General features: G+C 49.9%; 1 protein-coding gene across 5 annotated transcripts in view; it reads right to left on the reverse strand.

The window, feature by feature from the left end:
• Atp2b4 (ATPase plasma membrane Ca2+ transporting 4) overlaps positions 1-24,138 on the reverse strand; it is a 106,942-nt gene that overhangs the window by 26,437 nt on the left and 56,367 nt on the right. For 3 of the 5 annotated variants that reach the window (XM_041649383.1, XM_041649388.1, XM_041649385.1), the window contains exons 3-14: positions 17,565-17,762; positions 16,753-17,010; positions 16,157-16,282; positions 14,861-14,995; positions 13,373-13,408; positions 11,807-11,968; positions 8,007-8,221; positions 7,474-7,716; positions 6,029-6,270; positions 4,722-4,953; positions 2,445-2,624; positions 1,668-1,755 (exon numbers count right to left, since the gene is read on the reverse strand). In XM_041649383.1, coding sequence (XP_041505317.1) covers positions 1,668-1,755; positions 2,445-2,624; positions 4,722-4,953; positions 6,029-6,270; positions 7,474-7,716; positions 8,007-8,221; positions 11,807-11,968; positions 13,373-13,408; positions 14,861-14,995; positions 16,157-16,282; positions 16,753-17,010; positions 17,565-17,762 — 2,115 coding nt within the window. The remainder of the gene's footprint in view (positions 1-1,667; positions 1,756-2,444; positions 2,625-4,721; positions 4,954-6,028; positions 6,271-7,473; positions 7,717-8,006; positions 8,222-11,806; positions 11,969-13,372; positions 13,409-14,860; positions 14,996-16,156; positions 16,283-16,752; positions 17,011-17,564; positions 17,763-24,138) is intronic. The other 2 variants (XM_041649384.1, XM_041649386.1) reach the window with 1 other exon arrangement.

Below are 24,138 nucleotides of genomic sequence, written 5' to 3' on the forward strand. Positions count from 1 at the left end.
GTACAATTATGAGGTGGAACCTTGTTGGAGGAAGTGTGTCACTGTGGGGGTGGGCTTTTAGGTTTCCTATGTTAAAGCTACTCCCAGCATCAGACACCACTTCCAGTTACCTGCAAGATGTAGGCTCCCTCTGGCTACTCCAGGCTACCTCTCCAGCACCATGTCTGCCTGCATGCTATCATGTCCCACCATGATGATAATGGACTGAACCTGAGCCACCATAATTTTTTTTTTTTCATAAGAGTGTATGTGGTCATGATGTTTCTTCACAGCACTGGAAACTCTCAGGACAGAGGTCATGTGGCAAGTATTGTTTCCTATGAAAGGGACACTTTCAGTCTCCTCCCCCATCTCTATCATTCCACCTCTACTCTTTCTCTACTGCTGGGTCTACAGTAACCATCCAAGGGCAATTGATTCACCAAGGTCACCTCGAGCTGAGAAAGGCAGTCTTCATCCAGAGCCTTACACAGCAGCTAGGTTGTTGGGAAAGCATGAGATGGCTTTGAAGACAGACATCTGGGTTTCAGTGTACCACCTCACCCTACTGGTGAGGGACTGACATCCCTGTCCCCCAGCTCTAGACAGCTGTGATGGTCCATCCCTGAACCTCAGTATCTGGGCAGCAAAGGCAGAAGTATTAGGAGTTCTAGGTCATCTTCAGCTCTATAGGGAGTTTGAGGCCAGTCTGGGTTACATGAAAACCTGTCTCAACAACCTCCTGCCTCGTCCCCAGATGGTGGCCGCCAGGGGAAATCACAAAATGCCTCACCCGAGAAAACAAGAGCCCTGTGGTGGTGTTTGTCTGTGTGAATCACAGGGGATTCGCCTTCCACATAGAGCATGTTCAGTGCATGCTCTTCACATGTGAGCCCATGAGTACCAGAGTCTCTTAGCCGGTGCTTTTATAAGTCAAATATCCCAAAGTCGGGTGTGGTGGCACATGCCTTTAATCCCAGCACTCAGGAGGCAGAGGCAGGCGGATCTCTGTGAGTTTGAGGCCAGCCTGGTCTACAGAGCTAGTTCCAGGACAGCAAGGGCTGCTACACAGAGAAACCCCGTCTCAAAAAACTAACTAACTAACTAACTAACTAACTAACTAACTAACAAACACAAAAGTCAAATATTACAAAGAAGTATCTTGGTTTAGACAACGATAACAACAACAAAGAAAGAACCCCCCCCCCCCGCCAACTCTACTAAAATTCCAAACCCAAAATCTCAACTCTATTGTATCACATACTTGCCAGGGGCTCAGACATTTGCTAAATTCAATGTTTACCTTTTAGCCTGGAACCTCTCCTGGGACTGCCTTCCTGGGGACAGGAGAGAACTTTGACTAAAGTCTCTTTTTGTTTGAGACAAGGTCCTACAGTTCAGGCTAGCCTCAAACTCACTGTGTAGCCAAAGATGACCTTAAACTTTGGATCCTTCTGACTTCAACTCCTACAAGTGTACATCTCTATGTCTAACTCTTCAACGGGTAAGCCTTTCCGTTCTTTTTTGGGGGGTGTAGGGGTGTTGGGAATTGAACTCAGGGCCTTGGACATCCTAAGCAAGTTTTCTGCTACTGGCCACATCTCCAGCATGGCCAAGGATGGCTCTTTATCCGTCTTTCCCTTGGACTGCCAGCATCTATGGCAGGCACATGCACAGGCTGACCTCACCTTTCACCAGGGTGTGCTTGTCCGTGGGGGATGATCGTGCCAGCACCCGAAGCTTGGGCCAGATCTTATCCAGCTTCTCTTGTTCCACCTGCCAATACCAGAGGCACCTGGATCAGTCACACCCAGAGCCGCTGCTCAGTGAAGTCTTACCCCTTCACATCCTCCCAGCTTCCAAGAGTGCCAGAACTTCATAGCCCTGGAGGAACCCTTAGTCCCTGGCCTCTGGGGAGATGGAACAACCAATATGGCTTCACTGATGGCTGACCATGCAGGCCCTTTTTTCCTTTTCCCTTCCAACTTCCTTTCTGGGATCCCAATCCTTATTTCTTAGTCCATTATAGGAGGAGGTCAGGGTTAACAGCTTGCTCAGGGGCTTCCAAGGAGCTGCTGAGGTCTTAGGTCTGAGTCCTTGTAGACCTGGAAGTTTGAATCTATTCCATTCCCATACTGAATCCAAGCACAAGCCTGTGCCACCCACAGCCACAGGGCACTGACACTGGAGGGGTAGGGTGGGGGAAAAGCAGCACAAAGATCATTCTATGAGTTTAAAAGCAGAAAGATAATGAAGTTAGTGACTCTGCACCCACAGGTAATTGAATGGAGATGAGACAACTCACCACTCACCACCCACGCAGCTGTGGTGGGAAGGGCTGTTTCACTATGAATAGACTCCAGTTTAGAAGCCACCCACTTGCTCCCACTAGCCCCAGACACTGCACACTAGAACCAGCCATTCCCTTGTAAGTGGCAGCCTGGCTGCTCCCTCTGGGGGCCTACCTCGCCCTTCTCATTGCGGATAAGCCTGTTGAATTCTTTGCCTTCTAAGCACAAGAAGTCATCTCCGGGGGTCAGAATGCCACATTTGGTGGCAATGGCCCGTGCCGTGTTGACGTTATCACCTGTCACCATTCTGACAGCAATGCCAGCCCGTTTGCATTTGCTAATTGCATCTGGTACCTGAGCAGAGTGAAGAAAAAAGAAAAGTGGTCATGAGATTGAAGATGAATGGCCCACTACCCTGGCCCAGCTCTCACTTCCCTGAAGACAGGACAGAGGCAATGGCCGGTCACTGTTACAGTGCTCAGTACCCCCTTGCTTCTGTCCATCCTACAGTGGGCATTTAAAATTCACTCATGATCTCAGGTTGAAGGGGAATTTGCTTTGGGAGCCAGATGTGAACACTTGTGCCTCCCTATCCTCCAGGCTCCCTGGTGATGTGGCCACTGTTCTTCCCTGAAACAGTTTGAACTACTCTCTGCCCACCTGGTCCAGGCTCCAACTCACGAATGTAGTGGCGCTTCATTTGTATTTTAATAAATAAAGCTTGCCTGAAGATCAGAGCTCTACTGGTCAGCCTTACAGACCAGGCAGTGGTAACACACACCTTTAATCCCAGTAGCCACACTACTTGCATAGAAACAAAAAACACCACTACACTCCTGCTGGGGACCCCCACTGTCTAGAGACCTGCAGGGCTCCAGGCACAGGGCTCCCGCTGCAACCTGGACAGGTCCCCCAAGGCTGGGTTCCCAGCACCACGACAGGCTCTGAAGCAGATGCCAGGACAGCCAGCCCCAGGAACAATGTGTGGGAAGGACAGCTGCAGAGCCCGGTGCTGTCAGAGTACGCATCCACCGAGATGAGCCTTCATGCCCTCCAAGTGCACCAGCTCCACAAGGGCAGACCCAGGCTGAGCCCGAGAGACATGTGTGGCACTGCCAGGAAAGTAATGAGAGTGGAGAGAGTGCCCCTGAAGAGCGGGGAGAGGACACTCAGGGCTCCCAACCTATCCCCTGGTCTGCCAGCTATCCCTGTGCTACGCCCCAGCCTGGAGCACCCGAGACCACTGCCCTGCATGGGGGATTCCAGAGGTGCTATGGGGGCATCACAGATCTTGGCGCAGAGCCCTAGGCTCCCTTTCACTTTACCAGGCTGCCCCTGGGAAGATGGGCAGCTAGCATCAAGACATCCGGAGCCCATGCAGAGGAGGGCTCAGAGGACGAGCTCCCCTTAAGTGCACAATATATAGACAAGGCAGAAGAGGGTCCTCATGCTCCAAGATGGAGGCAACACTGCCCTGCCAACCATCTGCCTGCCATAGGAAGGCTTCTCTGAGTGTTGCCTGGCTCCCCTCACACTATCTTCTGACACTAAGACGGGAGGTCTCTAAATTGTAGGAACAGGATGAAAATTCTGTACTACCCTCTTCAACTTTTAGGATGGGCACTTGGGAGTTTGGAGCTTTCCTGGGCCCTTCTGCTGCTATTGTACTCCCACCACCTGCACGAGGGACTGGCAGGGCAGGGCTGTGACCTCAGTCGTCTATATCCCAGCAGGAGAGCTCTGCCCTGCAACCCTCACTTCCCTAAAGGAAGGTGAAGGCGAAGGACTCACCCCAGCCTAGGGCTTTGACATTGCACGCTGGGATTCAGCTCCTACCCTTCCCCCAAGCTCCCTTCCCCAGCTCTGCTCGACTGTGGAAGGTAAACCATGCAGAAGTGGTGGACTCTGCTGTCCCAGTCAACAGTAGAACAGGTGGGCAAACCCTATACAGGTTGACGACCCTTAATAAAGGAATTAGAAAAAAATGCCACTATACACTCATTGTAGCAGCAGGATACCGTCACCATCTTGGCCTTGACAAGAACTAGTCCATCTGAGTTTTTTGGCCTTTTTGAATCCCTCATGCCTAAAACAGTGTTCTGTACACAGAGATTGCCCAAAAAGACTATGTCGTTGAAAGAAAGTGGCTAAAGAGTAAGATGCCTTCTATTTAATTATGCCCCTGACTATTCCCAAGTACCAAGTAAGAAATCCAATGAAATCGCCACTGCCTGCCCCTCAGATAGCACGGACCCTAGGGATGCTGCCTTCTACTGCCTTGGCATTTCACAGTGGATGCTGGAAGCATGTATCCGAGAGTTGTCTGTCTTTGGAAGTGACAAGTGGTTAGGGAAATCTGCACCTGCCTTCTGTGACTCCAAGGGAGCTCCTTAGCTTACGCTGCATCTGTACCCTGACCGATGATCTCTGTGTTCTTGCCTTTTCTCTTACCTCTGGGCGCACAGGGTCCTCAATGCCCACCACGGCAATGCAAGTCAGCTCAGTGAGGATTTCATTCTCATTGTCCCACGAGGGCTCCGCGTCATCGAAATCCCGGTAAGCTATGCAGATAGTCCGGAGTCCTTCACTGGCCATGGGCTCAATGACGTTGTGTACCATATCATCTCTGTCCTTACTTCTAAATGGAGTGGTTTCGCCGTTCTTATCCAGGATTCGATTACACCTGGGGAGATGCACAGTCAGAAATCAGTGTCTGCCAGCCCAATTGATGTGCTCCAGCAACCACAGGCACTATAGTGATTCTGGACTATTCCTAGAGACACGATTTAATACATCTTTCATCTGTCACCCAGTTGAGTCTCTCTCTCTCTCTCTCTCTCTCTCTCTCTCTCTCTCTCCCCTTTCCCCTCACCTTTCTCCACACTACATGAGTGAAGATTCTCATGTAGCTCAGGCTAGCCTCAAACTTGCTATATGGATTGACCTCGAGCTTCTGAACAGGGTCTCCCATCCCGACTTTACTGGAACTTGCTATGCAGACCAGGCTGGTTTTGAACTCACAGATATCCTCCTGCCTCTGCCTCCTGAGTGCTGGGATTAAAGGCAGGCAAAATTACGCCCAGCCATTTATTTATTTATTTATTTATTTATTTTGTTGTTTTGTTTTTGAGACAGAGAACCTTAAATATGACCCTGAACTTGTAACCCTCCTGCCTTAGCCTCCCTAGTTTTTGGGTCACAGGTATGTATCGCCCCTGCTGGCTATATACTTATTGGGTTGGTTGTAACAACTGCTAGGTAGCTTAGCTACTTGTATACTTAGTATACAAGTATACTTAGTATACAAGTATACAAGTATACTTAGTATACTTAGTATACAAGTGTAATCAGAATTAAGAATGAGAGAGAGAGGCACAGAGAAGCAGCTCTTGGTGTGTGCAAGGCTTCTTACGCTCACTGACTCCTTCAAGCCCAGTGAGATGGGGAACATTCTGACCACCTCCATGAACTCACTAGGAGACTGCTCCAGGTGAATGCTGGCTGTGGCACTGTTAGCTGTTCTCTCTATCAGCAAGCTTTGCAACTTCACTGCGCATATTTTCTCATCTGCAAAATGGGTCAAAATAGTACTCGCCTTGCTGAGCCGCAAGAATTAAATAAAAGGAGTCCGCAAGGTTTTTAAAAGCCAAGCCTGTCCTGAGGAAAAGCTCAAATGTCACAACCTGGTTGGAGGGTCATTCATCCTTCAGACCTTCCAAAGGGGGGTCTCAAAGGGGAAAGTAGGGGGAGGGGCTCACTTGCGCAGCATTATCTCAGAGGCGCCTTTGCTGAACATGCGGAAGCCCCCTCCTGGCTTCCTGATGATGGTGCTCATGGACTTGCGCACTGAGTTGAAGGTGTACACTTTGAAGAGCTTCTCCTCCGGCACCTCATTGCGAACTGCTTGGTAATCATGCTTCAGATCCGTGACAAAGCCCAGCAGGGCACACTCTGTCTTGTTGCCTACCTGCCGGGGTAGGCCTCCCTCCTTTTCTGGAGGCTGAGAGAGAAAAGAAAAACAGAAACAAAAACAAGCATGGAACTAATGAGTAGATATCTGTACCAGAAAGAGGACCTGGGCAGGCATACCTGTGCCACAGGGGAGGCAGCAGTTGTTTTTGTAACCCTGACTTACAGCCATAGAGGTATTGGGCTCTTATAGTTGCTCTATGGTAATGAGGTGTCTCACTGCTGTGGGTCTTATACCCTGTGAAGATTTGTCACTTGTATTGACTTAATAAAATGCTGATTGGTCAGTAGCCAGGCAGGAAGTTTAGGTGGGGCAACCAGGCAGGAAGTATAGACAGGGTGACCAGAAGAGAAAAATTCTGGGAAGAGAGAAGGCTCAGTCTGAAATCATCACCCAGACACAGAGGAAGCAAGATGAGAATGCCTTGCTGATAAAAGGTACCAAGCCATGTGGCTAAACACAGACAAGAATTATGGGTTAGTGTAAGATGTAAGAATTCGTTAATAAGAAAGCCTGAGCTAATAGGCCAACCAGTTTATAATTAATGTAGGCCTCTGTGCGTTTCTTTGGGAATGAACGGCTGTAGGACCGGGTGGGACAGAAACCTCTGACAACACCTCACCCTCTGGAAGTCTTATTCAAATGTTCTCTCTCTGTTTCTGGAAAGTGAGTAATTAATTCTGGACAAGTGCAAGTCTGCAGTGGGCATGAGGTTCCTTCCTGGAGTCACTGCCATAGGTTTGTGATGAACACATTTGGCCAAGAGTAAGAAACAGAATGTGGAATGGCAGTCAGATGGAATATAATAAGGATGTGGTGATCTGAGTGGCAAAGGCTCCAAGAGGCTGACAGATTGGGACACTTGGTCCTCAGCTGGCAAAATCGTTGGGAAGGATTAGACGGGGAGGCCTTATTGGAGGAAGTGTGTCTCTAGGGGCTTTCAAAACCTGATATCATCCCCAGTGTGCTCTCTGCCTCCTGCATGTGGACTGAGATGTGAGCCTTCAGCTACTGCTCCCGTGCTATGCCTGCTGCCATGTTCCCTGCCATGGTAGTCATGGGCTCAAACCCTCAGAAACTGTAAGCCCCCAATAAACTCTTCTATAAGTTGCCTTGGTCATGGTGTTTACCACAACCATAGAAAAGGAACTAGGACAGAAGAGTTTTCTCTGGAAAAACTAATATTGGCCCCCTGTCACCTATTCCAGGTCCCCAGGCAATGGGAAAGCTTACCAGAATCTTAGAAGTATAAGCACTGTTAATAGAAATGCCATTGACCAAGAGGTCCAGAACCTTGGGTGGTAAGGCGTCAGGGCTCGGGATCTGGCGGTAATGAGTGTTCCCAATGTAAGCCTGTACCACTGTCATGCGGTTCATGGTCAGTGTTCCTGTCTTATCAGAGCAAATGGCTGTGGCATTGCCCATTGTCTCACAAGCATCCAAGTGCCGTACCAAGTTGTTGTCCTTCATCATTTTCTACAAAAGAGAAGGGAAAGAAGTTGACAGAGGACCAGCAGAGCTCTCCAAAGCATCGGTCAAAGGCTAAGTCCGAGCTAACAGTCCTCACTTTGTGCCCTAGCCCTACACAAAAAATGCATGGTACTGTTTTGTGAGGCTTTAAGATTCTATTGGTCTGATTAAACAACTAACTGAACAGTCATTTTCTAGAGTGAGAGACTTCCACCTAACGTGTATGAAGGAAGGACAGAAGAGCTTATCCTTTGACTGAGGGCACATGGGCCCCTCCCTTTCTGTCTCTGTCTCACCTTCACAGAGTAGGCCAGTGAGATGGTGACAGCCAGCGGCAGGCCCTCAGGCACAGCCACGACCAAGACAGTGACGCCGATGATGAAGAACTTGACGAAATACTGGATGTAGACGGGAGTACACTCGGGTAGCCATGCTCTGCGCTGTATCACGAAATTGTCAACCACAAAGTATAGAATCAAGATGATAACCGTGAGTGCAGACATGATCAGACCTGTCCAGGGCAACAAGGCACGTGAGCAGGGGTTAGCCGCTGTATCCTTTCAATGTTTTTTTTTTTTAAACTTTCTTTTTGTTTATTCTTTGTGTCTTTCATATTATGCCCCAGGATCCCACCCCCACCCCCAATAAAATTTAAGAGAAAAAAATTTAAAAAAAGGGAGAAAGGGAAAAATGTCATCATGGAAGCTGCAGTGTGACACATGAGTCACACAGTAAACATTTATCCATCCATCTTTGCATGCAGGTGTTCACTGCAAAGAATCATTGCTCTGGTCCAAGGCCCCTATTCTCTGCTACACCATTAATGTTGGACCCTCCCTGGGACTATCTCTGGGCATCCTATTGCTTGCTTGAGTCATGGAGATCCCGCAGCCCTGGGTCCACAGGATCACCCCCCCCCCCCCCCCCCCCGTCTCAGCAGATCACAGGTGGGGTAGATGTTGAGCTGGGCCATCACATAGCTCTGGGTAGCTAAAGGGTTGGCCAGCCCACCAGCCTTCCCCTGTCTTCGCTCCCAGGGTGAGCTCTCCAGCTGGGCCCTGGCTAGTTCACCCTTTGTAGTGATGAGCAAGGGGTGGGGCCAGTTCTCCCATTTTCACATCTTCAGGGGCGGTTCTTCCACACCTGCACCTTCAGGGCCAGCTCTACTGTGTTGTCCAGTTGAGATGGAGGGGCAAGTCTCCCGAGTGCTGCAACTGATGGGGGCAGGGACAGCTCTCCTGCTCTTAGGAACTTAAGGCCAGCTCTTCCACCTACCTCAGACATGGGTAAGCAGGGAGGGGAGGGCGTCTCTCTCCAGCCCATGTTACCACATGGCAGATGAGTAATGTGGTCTCCCATGCTCACAGCTTCAGGGCTGGCTCACCTACACCTTCGCTGACAGGGCCAACTTTACTGTGCTGCCCAGGTGAGGTACAGGGTCTACTTTCCCCAGTGCTGGAGCTGGTAAGGGGGAGGGTCAGCTTGCCTGTCTGTTGTGGGGAAATAAGGGGGTGCATCTGCTCCCCCACCACCACAACCACATGACAGACAAGTAGTGGGGACAGCTCTCCCATGCTCACGATTTCAGGGCTGGTTCACCCACATCTCCACCAACAGGGTTGGCTCTACTGTGCTGCCCAGTTAAGGTGCAGGGCCTGCTCTTCCAAGTATTACAGCTGGTGCTTCTATAGTTTTTAAAATCATAGATTTTTTAAAATCATAAGATTATATTAAAATCTTATCCCCACTCTCTGTTGCTTGTGGACAATGATAGAGGTTGTGGGTTGTGTGTGTGTTAACAAAACTAAGGCTCTAAAACAGTGGTTCCAGGATATACATGCTGTTCTCAGCATGCCACCAACCTGACTCATACCCTTGGATTAGTTAAGCCTCTATGGGTTGACTTCCTCATTTAAACTCTTCATTCATAAATAAGAGGTGGCATACACCTATAATCTCGGCTCTTGGGAAACTGAGACAGGAAAATCATGAGGTCAGGTCAGCTTGATCTACAAAAACCTCCCAAACCCAACCAAACAAAAAAGGGGAGCAGAGCCTGCTAGTGGACTTCCTCCTAAAAGACGTAGCTTATTACAAGGCCAAATCCTACAGCCTGAAGGGATCACGTGACACGTCATCGCAGAGACCCAGCTCCTACCCCACCCCGGGCAGGGAATGGAGAAGCAGACGTCCGTGACTTGAGCGCGCTCAGTTATGGCACCTGGCTCTTCATCAAGCATGCCACAATAAACTAAGCTGCATAGTGTCAAACTTCCTGCCATGACCTCTAAACTTGGAAGATTGCCTTTTTTCCTTTGTTCAGAGATTCTGTCTAAAGCTCTTTCTCTCACTGGATCATGGCCTTGAGGACCTTTCTCCTAATAAACTGCACTTCTAAAGGGACTGTGAATCAGCTACAGGTGTGGACTGGCCACCGCTTCATTAGCACCCCTGATACATTAACAAGGTGGTCGTGATTGCATGCCATGGTTTCCCGAGCAGCAAATGCAACTGTCCACTTAGCGGTGTTCTGACTTTGACACTCCTGCCGCTGCTCTGTGCGTGTCCCACGCCCTGGTCACAGGATGTCCTCACAGTGCTAGCGTCTTACCTACACGACTTTTCCTAGCATAGCTCATCAAGAAGACGACAAGGACAGCAACAACTTACACAGTGCCTGCCACAGACCAGCCAAGCCTTAATAACCACTTCACAACAGCCCTAGGACATAGATTACTATGATCAACCCTGTTTCAAAGAAGACAAAGCCAAGGGGCCAGTGAAGGAAGCTTCTGATCTAGCACACTGGTAGGGCAGCCAGCCTGATTTGCCCGAGACTCAATTTTTGGAACTTACAGTGAGAAAACTGAGAAAGTTTCAAGCACCTGGGATAGCTGGGGGGTGGGGACCAGTGGCTATCCTGAGGGCTAAGGATCAATATGTGCCCACACGTGGCACAGCATTTGGGAAACAGCCTGACGCTTCAGGGGTCTCACGGCGAGGCCATGGGGATGGCAGCAGTGAAGGTAGATTAGCTTGGCTTTGGCTTGAGTAAGGCAAGGACCAGGGTAAGGAAGCAAGGCACCTGTGGCACAAAATTTAGAGATGCTCTGTTGTAGGAACTCCTTCAGCCAATAGCTTTTAAGATACTGGCCCACTTTGGGCATGGGTTAAGGAATCTAGTTAATGTTTCTGACCTAGGTACTGGGCTTAACAGGGGGCTTTTGCACCCACAGCTCAGCTCATCGAGTCTAAACAGAAGACTTCAAGGTAGTCAGAATGAGCTAAGTGCTGGATTGAAACACATTGGCTAGGTCCATACATCCCCACCAGAACTTTCTGGAATACTTGAAATGCTCTCACTTGGTGCTGTCCAATAAGACAGCTACTGGACACGTGTGGTTAGCGAATGTTTAAAATGCAGCAGACGGTGGCTGCTGCTGTGTCTATCATAGATTCTTGCAGACTCTCAGGCTTTGCCATGGACTTTCTGAAGGTAACCTGCACTTCGGCAAGGACCTCTGGAGATCTGTGCCCAGAGAAGCATGCTGAGTATGGTTAGCAGAAGCCCGAGGACCAGACCTTGAGGGACACTGCACAAAGGAGTCATCCTTTTGTCCCCCTTCCTGCTGCTCCCCTTAGCCAGAAGACAGCAGGAAAGTGTTGGGGTGGGTAATGGAGAAATCATTTGCCACCCTAGCTTTAGGACCCTTCTTCTAAATAGTCTCTCTAACTGGTCTTCCTTGTTCCCCACTCTTTACTGTGTATTTATTGCTCCATGCTGGGCCACAAGATTCTACCACCATGGGATTATGGGACAGGTGAGAGTTCTTAACTTCCTTCTTGCTAGCATGACCTTCCCCTGCTGTTTGGATGAGAGAGCGCTCGAGGCTATTAACCTTTATACATAGGAGGAAAGACCTCTCCCAAAGCACAAGGAGTGGCCAGAGATACAACTATCTAGACCCCAGGAGCCACCCCAAAGTGCCAGTGTCTTTCTGCCAGTCCTGTTTGGTGTAATGGGAAGACGATTGGAGTGGCCGGCACACAGGACAGGTCTTCCGATCTACAAGTGAAGGCAGGCCTAGCTACTCACCCGCCTTCCCGATCTGCACGGCCAGGCGCGTGAGCTTGCCCTGCAGCACTGACTTCTCTTTCTTGGGCACCTTGCTTATCTTCTTCTCCTTTTCCTCGCTGTCGATGCCCTCCTGGCTGTTGAGTGGCTGGATTTCCAAGGCCACTCCATCTTGGGTCTTTGCTAGGGTAGACACACGAATGGAACAGGTGAGCGGCAAGAATGTCATAGTAAGTGGCAGGCAGGTGGAAGGTAAGATGTCCCTCGGGCCCCTGACCTCGGTTCTGACCATTCCTGACTAGTGCCAGACTCCACCCACTTGGGCCTTTGGGGCAAATCTAACAACTGGAGATTGAGGATGCCTTTCGGGTCTGGATTTCTTCTTCATGACAACTTCCTGGCACCCCTCGGAGTCATGTGCCAGGTTTATAACAACAAGGGGATTAATCACACCACTAAGGCCATCACCAAAAGCATCCTTTCTGGAATTCAGAGCTTAGAACAGTGAAGGTTTACTGTAGAGAGGGACCAAAGGGAAAGAAAGCCTAGTAGATGTTAGCATATAAGGGCCCTAGCCTATTCTGTTAAGAGTCCCCCTCCTCCCAATCAGGGAAGAAACACAGACCCTCCCCTCAAGACCAAAGCAATTCTTCAACTGCTTCTTACATAAGTTGAAGGACAAAGGAATGAAGTGGGCAACACAGCAGGACCTGAGCTGAGTGTTCTCAGGTAAGAAAAGAAGCGGCCGAAAGACTTGGAATGAGGGGAAAGAGAGAGATGCACAGACAGGAAACCCATTTATTTTCCTTTCAGAAGAAGAATAAAGAGACTCGAAATCCAAGTGTTTTCTGCTTAAGCCCTGGTGCTCTGCTACGGTGCCTTTATTTCTAAAGAGTACTATGATGTGTGTAACAAGGACTAAAAAAAAAAAAAAAAAAAAAAACAACTTTAGGAACTATGTCAAGACTACTTGCTGGTCCCCAACATTCCTCCAACATCACCGCTTGCTTAGGAAGTCCCTCTTGAGATACAGTCTTTCCTGTCTGATGCACAAACAAGACAGAGATGGGATGTAGACACAGCCACCAAGAGAAACACAAACCATATCGGGAGGAACAAAACAGACTGTGGCGAGAACAAAGAAAGAAGTGGGCAGAGAGGCAGAGAGAAAAGTCTCTCTCCAGAGCCTCTGAGCAGACGAGCAGAGAAGAAAAACAGACCAGAAGACACCGGTGAGCCAGCTAGCAGAGGAGGGTGCAGGAACTGCCCGGCCAATGTCCTCCACCATGACTTCCAGCCCAGAAACTGCCGGTGTGGACAGCGAAGAAGAGCTCAGCACTCTGGGAAGAACAGATCCGTGTCCCACACCCGGAGAATTCTGGACATGTGCTTCCTCAAGCCAACAGCAGAGGGTGCTGCTGTCCTGCCTTGAGCCCACCCCCGGGTCTCTGCACCGTCCTCAGGATGAGGCCCTGGGCCACAGCAGCAGGTAACAGATTATGGAGAGGGAGGGAGACAGATGGCCTGGGAAGGTCTGGTTTGCGCGTGGGCAGATAGAGATGGCATATGAGTGGATGGAGAGGTTACCTTTGTTGCGATTTTCAGAGACTCCTTGTTTTTTACCTGTTTGAACAAGAAAGAAAAAAGTGGGGTGGAGACCCAAAGTGACTACCAGTAAGAGATGATCAGATTTGCGTTTTGCTGGTTCTCTCCCAGCACAGAAGGCCCACAGCGAAGGAGGTGGCTGTAGGGCAGGGAGATACACACGAAGGAAGCTCACGTTCATTCATCCTTCCTATGGGTTCTAAGGAATCCTTGGATTGGACTGGAGCTGAGTGTTCAGACAAGGGTACACATGGTCACGCCTGAGCTTCTCCTGCTGCTAAGCTTGAGTCAAAACTCTTGAGAAAATTGGGGTGGGAGTTGGGAAGAGAGAGGCAGGAAATGTTTCGGCTTGTGGAAAGGCCCTAAAAGGCGTCCCTTGGTCAATGCAATAGCACCAGGCAGGCTTCCTAAGTGTTCGTCTGAGAGCAGTTGTGGAAATGAATAGTTGGGTTCTGAGACATGGTTCCTTATTCATAAACTACTCTCTGCTAAGAACCTAAGATGATCCTTGGCCAAGTGGTAGAAACTGTTCTCTCCCGACAGCTCGGAAAAAGGTACGAATTTGGCATTAGCATCTGGTCTCTTTTTCCTGTTATTCCTCTGGGAACAAATGAGTGACCAAGACTAGTCTAACTGCTTCTCGGGTCCCATTCTTCCAACTGTGCTTCTCTTCCGAGAGAATTTCAGCGGGATCCATGTTTTCTTCAACTCGCCTTCCTTTTAGCTGTGATGGTTCATACTTCTTAACTCATGAGGAAGAGAGGGAGGGGAGCGGAGGAGGACAATGGACACTCTGGCTGGAGCACCTTCCAGTCACCTAGTGTAGGGCTAACTCAGCCCTCACAACCTACCAAAGATACAGGAATTCAGGTTCAAATGAAATATGGCTGGAGGGCTTTGAGCCAGGATTTGGTGGTTTTTATCAGAGCACCCCAGAGACGTAGGTCGATGTGTGTGTGTGTGTGTGCGCGCACACACATATCTATACACCATGTGTGTGCCTGGTGTCCATACAGGCCAGAAGAGGGTATAGGATCCCCTGGAACTGGAGTTATAGGTGGTTATTAGCAGCTGCATGGGTACTGAAAACCAAACCCACATCCTTTGCAAGAATAGCAAGTGCAACCGGGAGGTGGTTGTACATTCCTTTAATCCCAGCATTTGGGAGGCAGAGGCATGTAGATCTCTGTGAGTTCGAGGCCAGCCTGGTCTACAAAGTGAGTTCCAGAACAGTCAGGACTACACAGAGATACCCTGTCTCACAAAACAAAACAAACAAGTGCTCTTCAACCACTGAACCATCTCTCCAGCCCCACAAGTGACATCTGCACCTTGGCGAGGAGCTTGGGTATCTGTCGCTTCATCCCAGTAGACTTTTCTAACGGGTTTTCCATCTGGATCTGCTCTCTGACCCTCATTTCATTCACAGAGATGAAGGAGAATTTCATTCTCACTCGGCATGCCCCTTACCTTTCTTCTTCTTATCATCATCCTCCTCCTCCTCCTCCTCACTGGCCCCTAAGAGGGTGAAGATGATTCCAGTCTGGGAGTTGATCCCCACGGCAGTCACCACCATCCTGCCAGAACCTTCCATCACGTGAGTCCCTATCAAAGGGACGGGAGAAGACAGAGACGAGTGCTGTTGGATATTCTCAGCTGCGATTCGGTACGAAATACAAACTTAAAGGCACAGTGATCCCTTTTCTTTATGGGTAGTACTCTGATTAGAAGGCAGTAAGAGAAAGCCAAGAGATGAGCCCGTTTAAACCAGACCAAGGAAACAGAGGTCCTTCAAGGCTGATGTATTAACTTTGTGCCATCTTCCCAAATAGCAGGGCTCCTAAAACACTCACTTTATAAAAAATTTCTTTTAGGTTACTGACATCCCTGTATCAGGACTAGCCTGTAGTGTTATTTTATTTGTGCTAGAACAAATAAAGCTTGGCCGGGCGGTGGTGGCGCATGCCTTTAATTCCAGCACTGGGAGGCGGATCTCTGTGAGTTCAAGGCCAGCCTGGTCTACAAGAGCTAGTTCCAGGACAGGAACCAAAAAAGCTATGGAGAAACCCTGTCTCGAAAATCAAATAAATAAATAAATAAGTAAGTAAATAAGCAAATAAATAAATAAATAAATAAATCTTGCCTGAGGATCAGAGTGTGGATGAGCCACTAGTTAGCCATAGAGGCCAGGCAGTGGTGACGCACACCTTTAATCCCAGCACTTGGGAGGCAGAGGCAGACAGATCTCTGTGAGTTCAAGGCCACCCTGGACTACACAAGATTGGTCCAGTCTAAAAGAGAAACAGAGACAGGTGGTGACGGCTCACACCTTTAATCCTAGTACTTGGGAGTCACATGCCTTTAATCCCAGCACTAGGGAGTTGGGGACAGGAAGGTATGGCTGGGCAGAGAGAAGAATATAAGGCGGGAGGAGGCAGGAGCTAAGGCATTCAGTCTGAGGACTTGAAGAGACAGGATACCCCTGAGGATTTCATAGAGGTAAGAACTAATGCTGGCTGCTCGGCTTCTCTTCTCTAGCCTTTTAGCTTTCAACCTCTAATATCTGACCCCCGGGTTTTTATTATTAAGACCAATTAGAATTCGTGTTACATTACCCAAATGTTTCTACTCCATCTGAACCCAAGAGATGAAGAAAGGATGGAGCATTTCGAGCATTCCCTCTACTCAGAGGGAATAGGGCCCAGAACCCGTGAACTGGCTATCTGGGGGCCATGGAATGAGAACCTGGGCAACCAGAGGCTATACCTGAGAGCAACATGGGATCTTTGTCCACAGATTTCTTGACATGATCTGATTCTCCAGTCAGAGAGCTCTCATCAATCTTCAGGTCATTCCCCTGGATTAGGATTCCATCTGCAGGCAGCAGATCACCTAGTGCATAAGGGGAAGAGTCACACTTAGGCTAAGCAGGTAAGAGCCAGCATCTCCACGCCACCTCGGGGCTGCTCTCCTGGTAAAATCTACAGGGCTATGGCCCCGTGAGAAGCCCAAGAGCATCTAATTCTAGAGCTGGGTGGGGTTTAGTGGCAGAGGGCCCACCTACACTGCAAATGGCACTGGGCTTGATCTTAGGATCACATATAGCTCCAACTGCCACCTTCCTGAGGCCTAACTATAATATACCTTGACTCCTAAATCATAGAGAACACAAGTATGACAATCTCTTAGAAGAGTCAGCCATGGCTTTCTCCGGAATTTCTTCCCACAACCTCCTTAAATTCTACTGACAAGTTACCACACGCTGAGGGTTTATTTGGGGGAGGTTCAGAAACTCCTAGCCCCTCATGTCAATGGACTTGCTCCTCACATGTGTGTAGGCCGGAGAAACATGGTGTTCTTACCGTATTTGATCTGGGCAATATCTCCCACCACAATCTCAGCCACGGGGAGTTGGATGAGCTGGCCATTGCGGATAATGCAGAATTTCTGCTCGAGCTCAATGCGGCTCTGCAGCCCCCGGAACTGCTTTTCCTTGCTCCAGTCATTGAAGGCCGTCACTAACACCACAATGATCACTGAGGTAAGGATGGCTGCACCCTCAATCCAGCCGGTTTCCGCTTCTTCCTCTTCATCTGGGCTACCTGAAGCCTGACCACATACTATCCAGGAATGAGAGAAAGAGTCATTGAACCTCTACAAGATGGAAGGTGTCAAGGGAAGAGAGCAATAGAAAATAACACTCTGAAGCGAAGGGCTGCTCTCCAAGGAAATCAGAGGGTAGCAGAATGGACTCCCATCTCATCATCACTAGATCTATTTGTGTTCATTACCAAACGGCACAAAATATGCCAATGCAAAGCACGCAAAGTGTAGTTGGGGCTCACTGATATTTCCCATAATGCCAAGCACTATGGTCAGGACACACTGAGATGCAGAGGTAAGGATACAGGATGGGTGGCGTTCTGAGTGAGGATGTGGTAGGGGAAGGGGAACAGTTAGGAGAATGGCTTACTAGCTCCTGGCCGTTCTCCTTTGCAGAGCATTCTGGACAACAGGAACACTGTATACTACAACCTGTCAGCCACCGGTACTAAGTATGGTTGCTGGGTAACAGGAACACAGTGTACTACAACCTGTCAGCCACCAGTACTAAGTATGGCTGGTGCCATGGAATGAATCCAGGTCAGCCACATGGGGCCGCTTAGACACTCACTTTCATTATCTCCGCCAGGGGGTCGATAGAAGGACAGGACCAGGGAGATGATGGCTGCAATCTCCAGGATGATGAGAGTGACATCCTGCAGGGCTTCCCACACTAATTCTAAGAAAGTCTTGGGCCTTTTTGGAGGTATCAAGTTCTGTCCAAAAACAAGTCTACGCTTCTCCAGATCTAAAGGGTTCCCAGATAGACCTGAGAAGGAGACAAGAAAGAGAAAAGGGGGTGAGAGGTGATATCAGAAGTCAAGTTAAAGGTCTAATTATTTATTTACTTATTTTTATCTATCTATCTGTCTATATGTCTGTCTATATGTCTATCTATCATCTATCTATCTATCTATCTATCTATCTATCTATCTATCTATCTGTATATGCGTCTCTCTGGGAAAGTATATGCTATGTATGTATGTGTGCCTGAAGAAACCAGAGGGGGCAGCATCAGATCTCCTGTGAGCTGCCTAATATGGGTGCTGCCACCACAATACAGGTTTTTCCAGTGACTGAGCAGCAAGACTATCATGGCTAAACCCTCGGATACCATAGGAAATGCGAAGGCCAGAATCTAGCATAAGGAATGAACTCCTGCTCGGGAGGCAGAGGCAGGCGGATTTCTGTGAGTTCGAGGCCAGCCTGGTCTACAAGAGCTAGTTCCAGGACAGGAACCAAAAAGCTACGGAGAAACCCTGTCTCGAAAAAAAAAAAAAAAAAAAAAAAAAAAAAAAAAAAAAGGAAAGAACTCCTGATCAGCAAAGGTGGATCTTTGCTGAAAACAACTGGAAGATGTTTACACCTCGATACAATAGTCCAAAGGAGCCAACACTGGATCTTGTGTTGAGACTTTGTGGTGCCAAGAAAGGGGGGGGGTGTCTAAAATGACCCTCAAGAAGCAGAGGAGGAAAAGGTTAAATAGACCAATGTGAAATACTATGGAGTGTATGAAAATGTCCAAATGAGCTGCCTTCCAGAGGGTCCTTTAGAGGCATTTTAGTGTCAGCTGCTTTGACAGATATCAGTGCGCCATGGAATGTCTGACTTACAAACCAGAAGACTGTGTATGAGATAAAAAAGACATGAACTAAAAAAACAAATAAAAATAAAAAGCCCTCTGTTCAGTTATGAGACCCGGAATGGGGGTGCAGTGGGAATGTGGCCAACCACCCTGGTTTGCTCAGCACTCCGGGACGATGGAACATTTAAAGGTTTAAAAATGAGCAAAGGGTGACAAGATGGCTTCAGCATGGGGCTTTTGCTTCCGTGACCAGGCTAAGTAGATTTCTGTTCCTCAGGGGCTGTGTCCCAGGCTTTAGCTCTAAGAACAGAAGCTCTGGAATGTTCTTGGGATGCACAGGACCCTTCTCTCACAGGACCATGCAGATGCTGGTGATGACCTGAACAAGCTGGCTCACACGTGAGGGCCAAAAGAACCAGCCACTTGTTCCAGGCCATGCAAGGTGGAGACAGAGGCTACCCATGTGTCTTCATTCCACGTTGCAGGAGCTATACATAACCGAAGTAGAATTCTCAAGACAAAGTAGTCTTAGGTGCGTCACCCCTGCTGTTCCGTCTACCAGGACCTCCAACAAAAGTGTGGCTGTTTTACTTACTGCTAAGTACTTGGTATGAACTAGACACAGTATTGCAGTTCAGGCTGAATAAGAACCAAGCAAAGCCATGAAGTTTCCAGGTATTACACGGTTCTTGACAGCCAGCATTTTCCTCACTAAACCAGAACATGTAGCCCACCCAAACATACTCCCAGGGTGGAGGTGGGGAGGCAGAATTATACTCCATAGCTTCCCACAAATTTTGGCCCCTCTTCTGGACCTAGAGAGGTCCCAGGTAGAGGGAAGCCTTACACAGCTGTGAAGAGCAATCTGCATTCATTAAGTTCTTTACATAGTGCAGCAAATTACTTTTTTTTTTCTTTCTGTTTTGGCTTTGGCACTGGATGCTATTGGCTGCCTGTTTGGTGGGTTCCCCACAGGTAGGGTAGGGCAATCTTTGTCTTGAAAACAGGTCAGCAGCTGTGGAAGCTCAGCCTCAGGGGCAGAGGATACGCCACTGAGCTTCACATAAAACAAAAAAATGTGTGTGCCTGGGAGAAAGAGGACAGCATGGAGTCCAGGATGTCAGGGACTCCACACTGGGTCATCACTTCCAATGGTGAGGTGAGGGATCGGCACTGTGTGAGGGAGAACGTTCTTCTTTTCCACTGAACAGCACAGAGCACTGTGACCGGAGGAAGGAAGGGGCTAAGCTTTAGGAAGACCTCAAGGCAGAAAAAGATCTTGAAAATGGGCAAACACCACACAGGGAACAGAGCCTGCAGGATGGGAGGTGGCTACCATTTCCCCAAGCTCATTCCAGCAGCGGGAGAGGAGAGCCCTCTGGCTCTGAGAGGGAGGAGTCAGAAACAGGTTGGAGGTAGAGCTGGGCAGGAGGGATGATTTCACATCACCCTGTTCACCCTGTGCAGTGAGAGGCTGGAGGGCACGGAGGCAAGGGGCAGGGAACTGTTTGGGGACATGGTGCCTGAGACTGTAATCCAGGGCCCCATCACTCAGCATTAAGGTCCCTCAGTCCAGCTGAGCAGCCAGTTGGGCTCCACAGGGGAGCAAGGCTGGGTTCAAAGCACTAGAAGCCAAGTTTCTTCTCAGCCTCCTCCGCCTGTCCTGCCCTGGGGAAGTCAGGTTCCCAGTCAAGAAGGCAGGGAAGGGCCTGGGAAAAGTGTTCTGGGCAGGGCATCTGGATCCCCAGGCAGGCAGGGGCAGGGTGGCCGGGAGGCAGGGCTTGTTGGTCCTTTGCCGTAGGGGACCAGAGAGGGCAGAGCTGTGCCAGCTCCGGATTATTGCCCTGGATGGACAGACCGGCTCCAGGGAGACAGAAGTTCAGATACTTTGCTAATCTACTCAGGGTGTTTGGCAAAGATTCACAACTCCCAGGGAGGAAATGTCCTTTCTTTCTTTGGTAAGGGTCCTCCGCGTATTGTGAGGGTGACCAAGGAGTTAAAGATCAGAGCCAGGTGTGGTGACTCAGGCCTGTATTCCCAGCATTCAAGGGCTAAAGCAGGAGGGTGGTGGCAAGATCAAGGTCATCCTGGACCTCAGGTCAGCCTGTGCTTTAGAACGCCATCTTTAAAAACCTAAAGAGCTACTAAAGATCACTTTAAGGGATACCTCGCTAACCAACACTCTCCCCAAAGTGAGTCTGCCTGAGCAACCTCCCTCAGTGTGCAGAGGCAGGGTGACCACTTACTCTGCCTGGCTCTCATATTAATACCTAATGATCACTGTGTGCGCTCTCTCTCCCTTCCACCCTTGCTCCCCCGTTCTCAGTCGGCTCCACAAAGATCTATTTAAATATGGAAGGCAGTACATGCTACTCATCTTCCCAAACCTGTGTGACTTTTCCGTGGAGTGAACCTGGGCACTAAGACCTTTGGTGGCCTCCAAGGCCACTTAGGGGCCTCTGGCATTTATCTCTTCCTATTTCCCAGTCTTCCTCGAGCTCAGCATCCCTTCCTTTACTCTCTGAACCTACCCCCATCCCCACTCTCTGAACCTGCCCCCCCATCCCCACTCTCTGAACCTACCCCCATCCCCACTCTCTGAACCTGCTCCCCCATCCCCACTCTCTGAACCTACCCCCATCCTTACTTCCTGAACCTACCCCCATCCCCACTCTCTGAACCTACCCCCATCCCCACTCTCTGAACCTACCCCCCCATCCCCACTCTCTGAACCTACCCCCATCCCCACTCTCTGAACCTGCCCCCCCATCCCCACCCTCTGAACCTACCCCCATCCCCACTTCCTGAACCTATCCCCATCCCCACTCTCTGAACCTACCCCCATCCCCACTTCCTGAACCTACCCCCATCCCCACTCTCTGAACCTACCCCCATCCCCACTCTCTGAACCTGCCCCCCCAACCCCACTCTCCGAACCTACCCCCCATCCCCACTTCCTGAACCTACCCCCATCCCCACTCTCTGAACCTATCCCCATCCCCACTCTCTGAACCTACCCCCATCCCCACTTCCTGAACCTACCCCCATCCCCACTTCCTGAACCTACCCCCCATTCCCACTTCCTGAACCTACTCCCCATTCCCACTTCCTGAACCTACCCCCCATCCCCACTTCCTGAACCTACCCCCATCCCCACTTCCTGAACCTACCCCCCATCCCCACTCTCTGAACCTACCCCCCCATCCCCACTTCCTGAACCTACCCCCCATTCCCACTCTCTGAACTACCCCTCATCCCCACTTCCTGAACCTACCCCCCATTCCCACTCTCTGAACCTACCCCCCATCCCCACTCTCTGAACCTACCCCCCCCATCCCCACTTCCTGAACCTACCCCCCATCCCCTCTTCAGTCTTTGCATACACTGTTGCCACCTCTTTCTCCAACAGAGCCTCTCTCTGGGCTGCCCCTCCCATCCTTCTGGTCTCTGTCTCCATCTTGGGGAGGCTGAGGCTGGCCTTAGCTGTGGCACTCCCCATTTCCCAGGTCACTCTCCAGTTTCCCTCCACATCTCTCATCCCTACCTAACACTAAGGCCTTATTTATCTATTGCTTGACTCCCCCATCCCTCCCAGAACAGGGTGCTTGTCTTTCTTTGATCCTGAGGCCTATGGCAGCACCTGGCACACACACACACACACACACACACACACACACACACACACTCCAGCCTGCCGAATGAACTGAGTGGATGAGTAATGAATGAAGCTGCTAAAGTTGAAGTGATTGCTGTGTGACAGGTACTTCACCAGGCAGACTTTGCGTCTCATCCAAATATCAAAGGTAGCAGAGGCAGCTATCATGGACCCTATTGTACGTGCAAAACAGCCAAGGCTTGAAGAGGTGATGGGCTCCTGGTGTGAGCAGGGGCAAGGTCTGCATTACCCACAGCAGGCAGCTGGGTGCCAGCCTATACCCAAAGGGTCCTGGGATATGAGGGCAGTAGGGCTCAACTAAAGCCCCATTCTTTTTTTTTAAAAAAATTTATTTTTTTTATTATATACACAACATTCTGCCTCCATGTATGCCTGCAGGCCAGAAGAGGGCACCAGATCTCATTACAGACGGTTGTGAGCCACCATGTGGTTACTGGGAATTGAACTCAGGTCCTCTGAAAGAACAGTCAATGCTCTTAACAACTGAGCCATCTCTACAACCCCTAAAGCTCCATTCTAGTGTGACCGACTTCCCTAGGTTTCCTGGGATTGCCCAGGTTTCAGTACTGGTAGCAAATGGGCAGGTTGCCACCTTGTTTCTTACGCCACAGGGTTGGCCCACTCCCCTCTGTACCTCTGAGCAAGCCAGCGCTGCCCTTATGGGCTATGACTGGAGGGGTTGGTTTCTGCCTTTTTCCTGTCCTCAGGGATGGTGGCTTCATCATCGTGAGCCAGCCTATGAAGCCTGTGCTCATCAAAAGGCTCCGATGGCCTTTTCTGGACTCAGGCAAATGAAAGAAAATACATTCTAGATAATACACAAGGTGAAAGCTGCCCTCACCTAGATGTTCTCTTAGAGGAACACACTTGCTCCCTCTTGCCCTTTTCTTTGAAGCATACGTGTGTGTGTGTGTGTGTGTGTTCAGGCACATGCATGCTGTGCACATACGTGTGCTGCACATGTAGAAGTTGGCTCTCTCCTTCCACTACGTAGGTCTGGGGGATCAGACTCGGGCCATCAGCGTGGCAGTGGGCATCCTTACTCACTGTGCCATCTCGCCCGCTCCACACCCATGGCCTATTTTCTGCTCATCAATCTGCCCCACCTTAGTCACACGCAGACTGTACAATAGCTCCCCCAAGAAGTCAAGTGGCTGTCCGGGTTCCCAGAGCACTCGGCAGGAGGGCAGGGAGGGCCCTGGATGTCAGCCTGGGAATCCTCTCTGACATGTGGTGCGGCACAGGAAAGCCATGTGGGGCTGGGAGCTCTGCCAATTTCCAGCTTTGGGCTTTCCACTCCATTCTTTCCGCCCTAGAGAGGCTTCCCAGGCCTGAGCTCAGCGGCCGTAACCTCGCATGAATAGCTGCCCAGCTCAGAAAGAGGTTTTGGGCCCTGATTTCCACGGTGGCTTCTCAAATACTTACATAGCCTGCTGGAGAGGGGAGGGAGGACTTGGCAAGAACACTGTACAGAAAACACAGGAAAGGGGGTTCCCCGAGAAATTCATGAGGAAAATTTGTCTCTGAGAACATGAGAGAGACAGCCCCACCCAGACCGAGAGTGCTCCTAACCCTTAGAACCAGACTGAGCACACGGGCTGGGAGAGGCAAAGGGAATGCGCATCTGTGAAGTCAGTGCCCACGCCCATGCTGGGGAGTTGTAAAGTCCTTGTCCAGGCTGTGCAGGCCAGAGCCAGCAACAGTGAGCATTGGTGTCTGCTACAAGCCTATGTAGTAGGACCCAGGACAGGAGGAGTGGGGCCCAGCCTGATGTGCTGTGACTCCAGCACGAAAGGGCCGGGGCCAGCCTCCTGCTGACACTAGGGCAGAGGCGCCTCTTATCAGAGTAAGCTCAGCCCCAGAAAGGGTGGGTCTAGGTCAGAC

Source organism: Microtus oregoni, unplaced genomic scaffold (genome assembly GCF_018167655.1).
Source record: "Microtus oregoni isolate MIOR12 unplaced genomic scaffold, Mior012 000003F_ref0000135, whole genome shotgun sequence".
Taxonomy (NCBI): Eukaryota; Metazoa; Chordata; class Mammalia; order Rodentia; family Cricetidae; genus Microtus; species Microtus oregoni.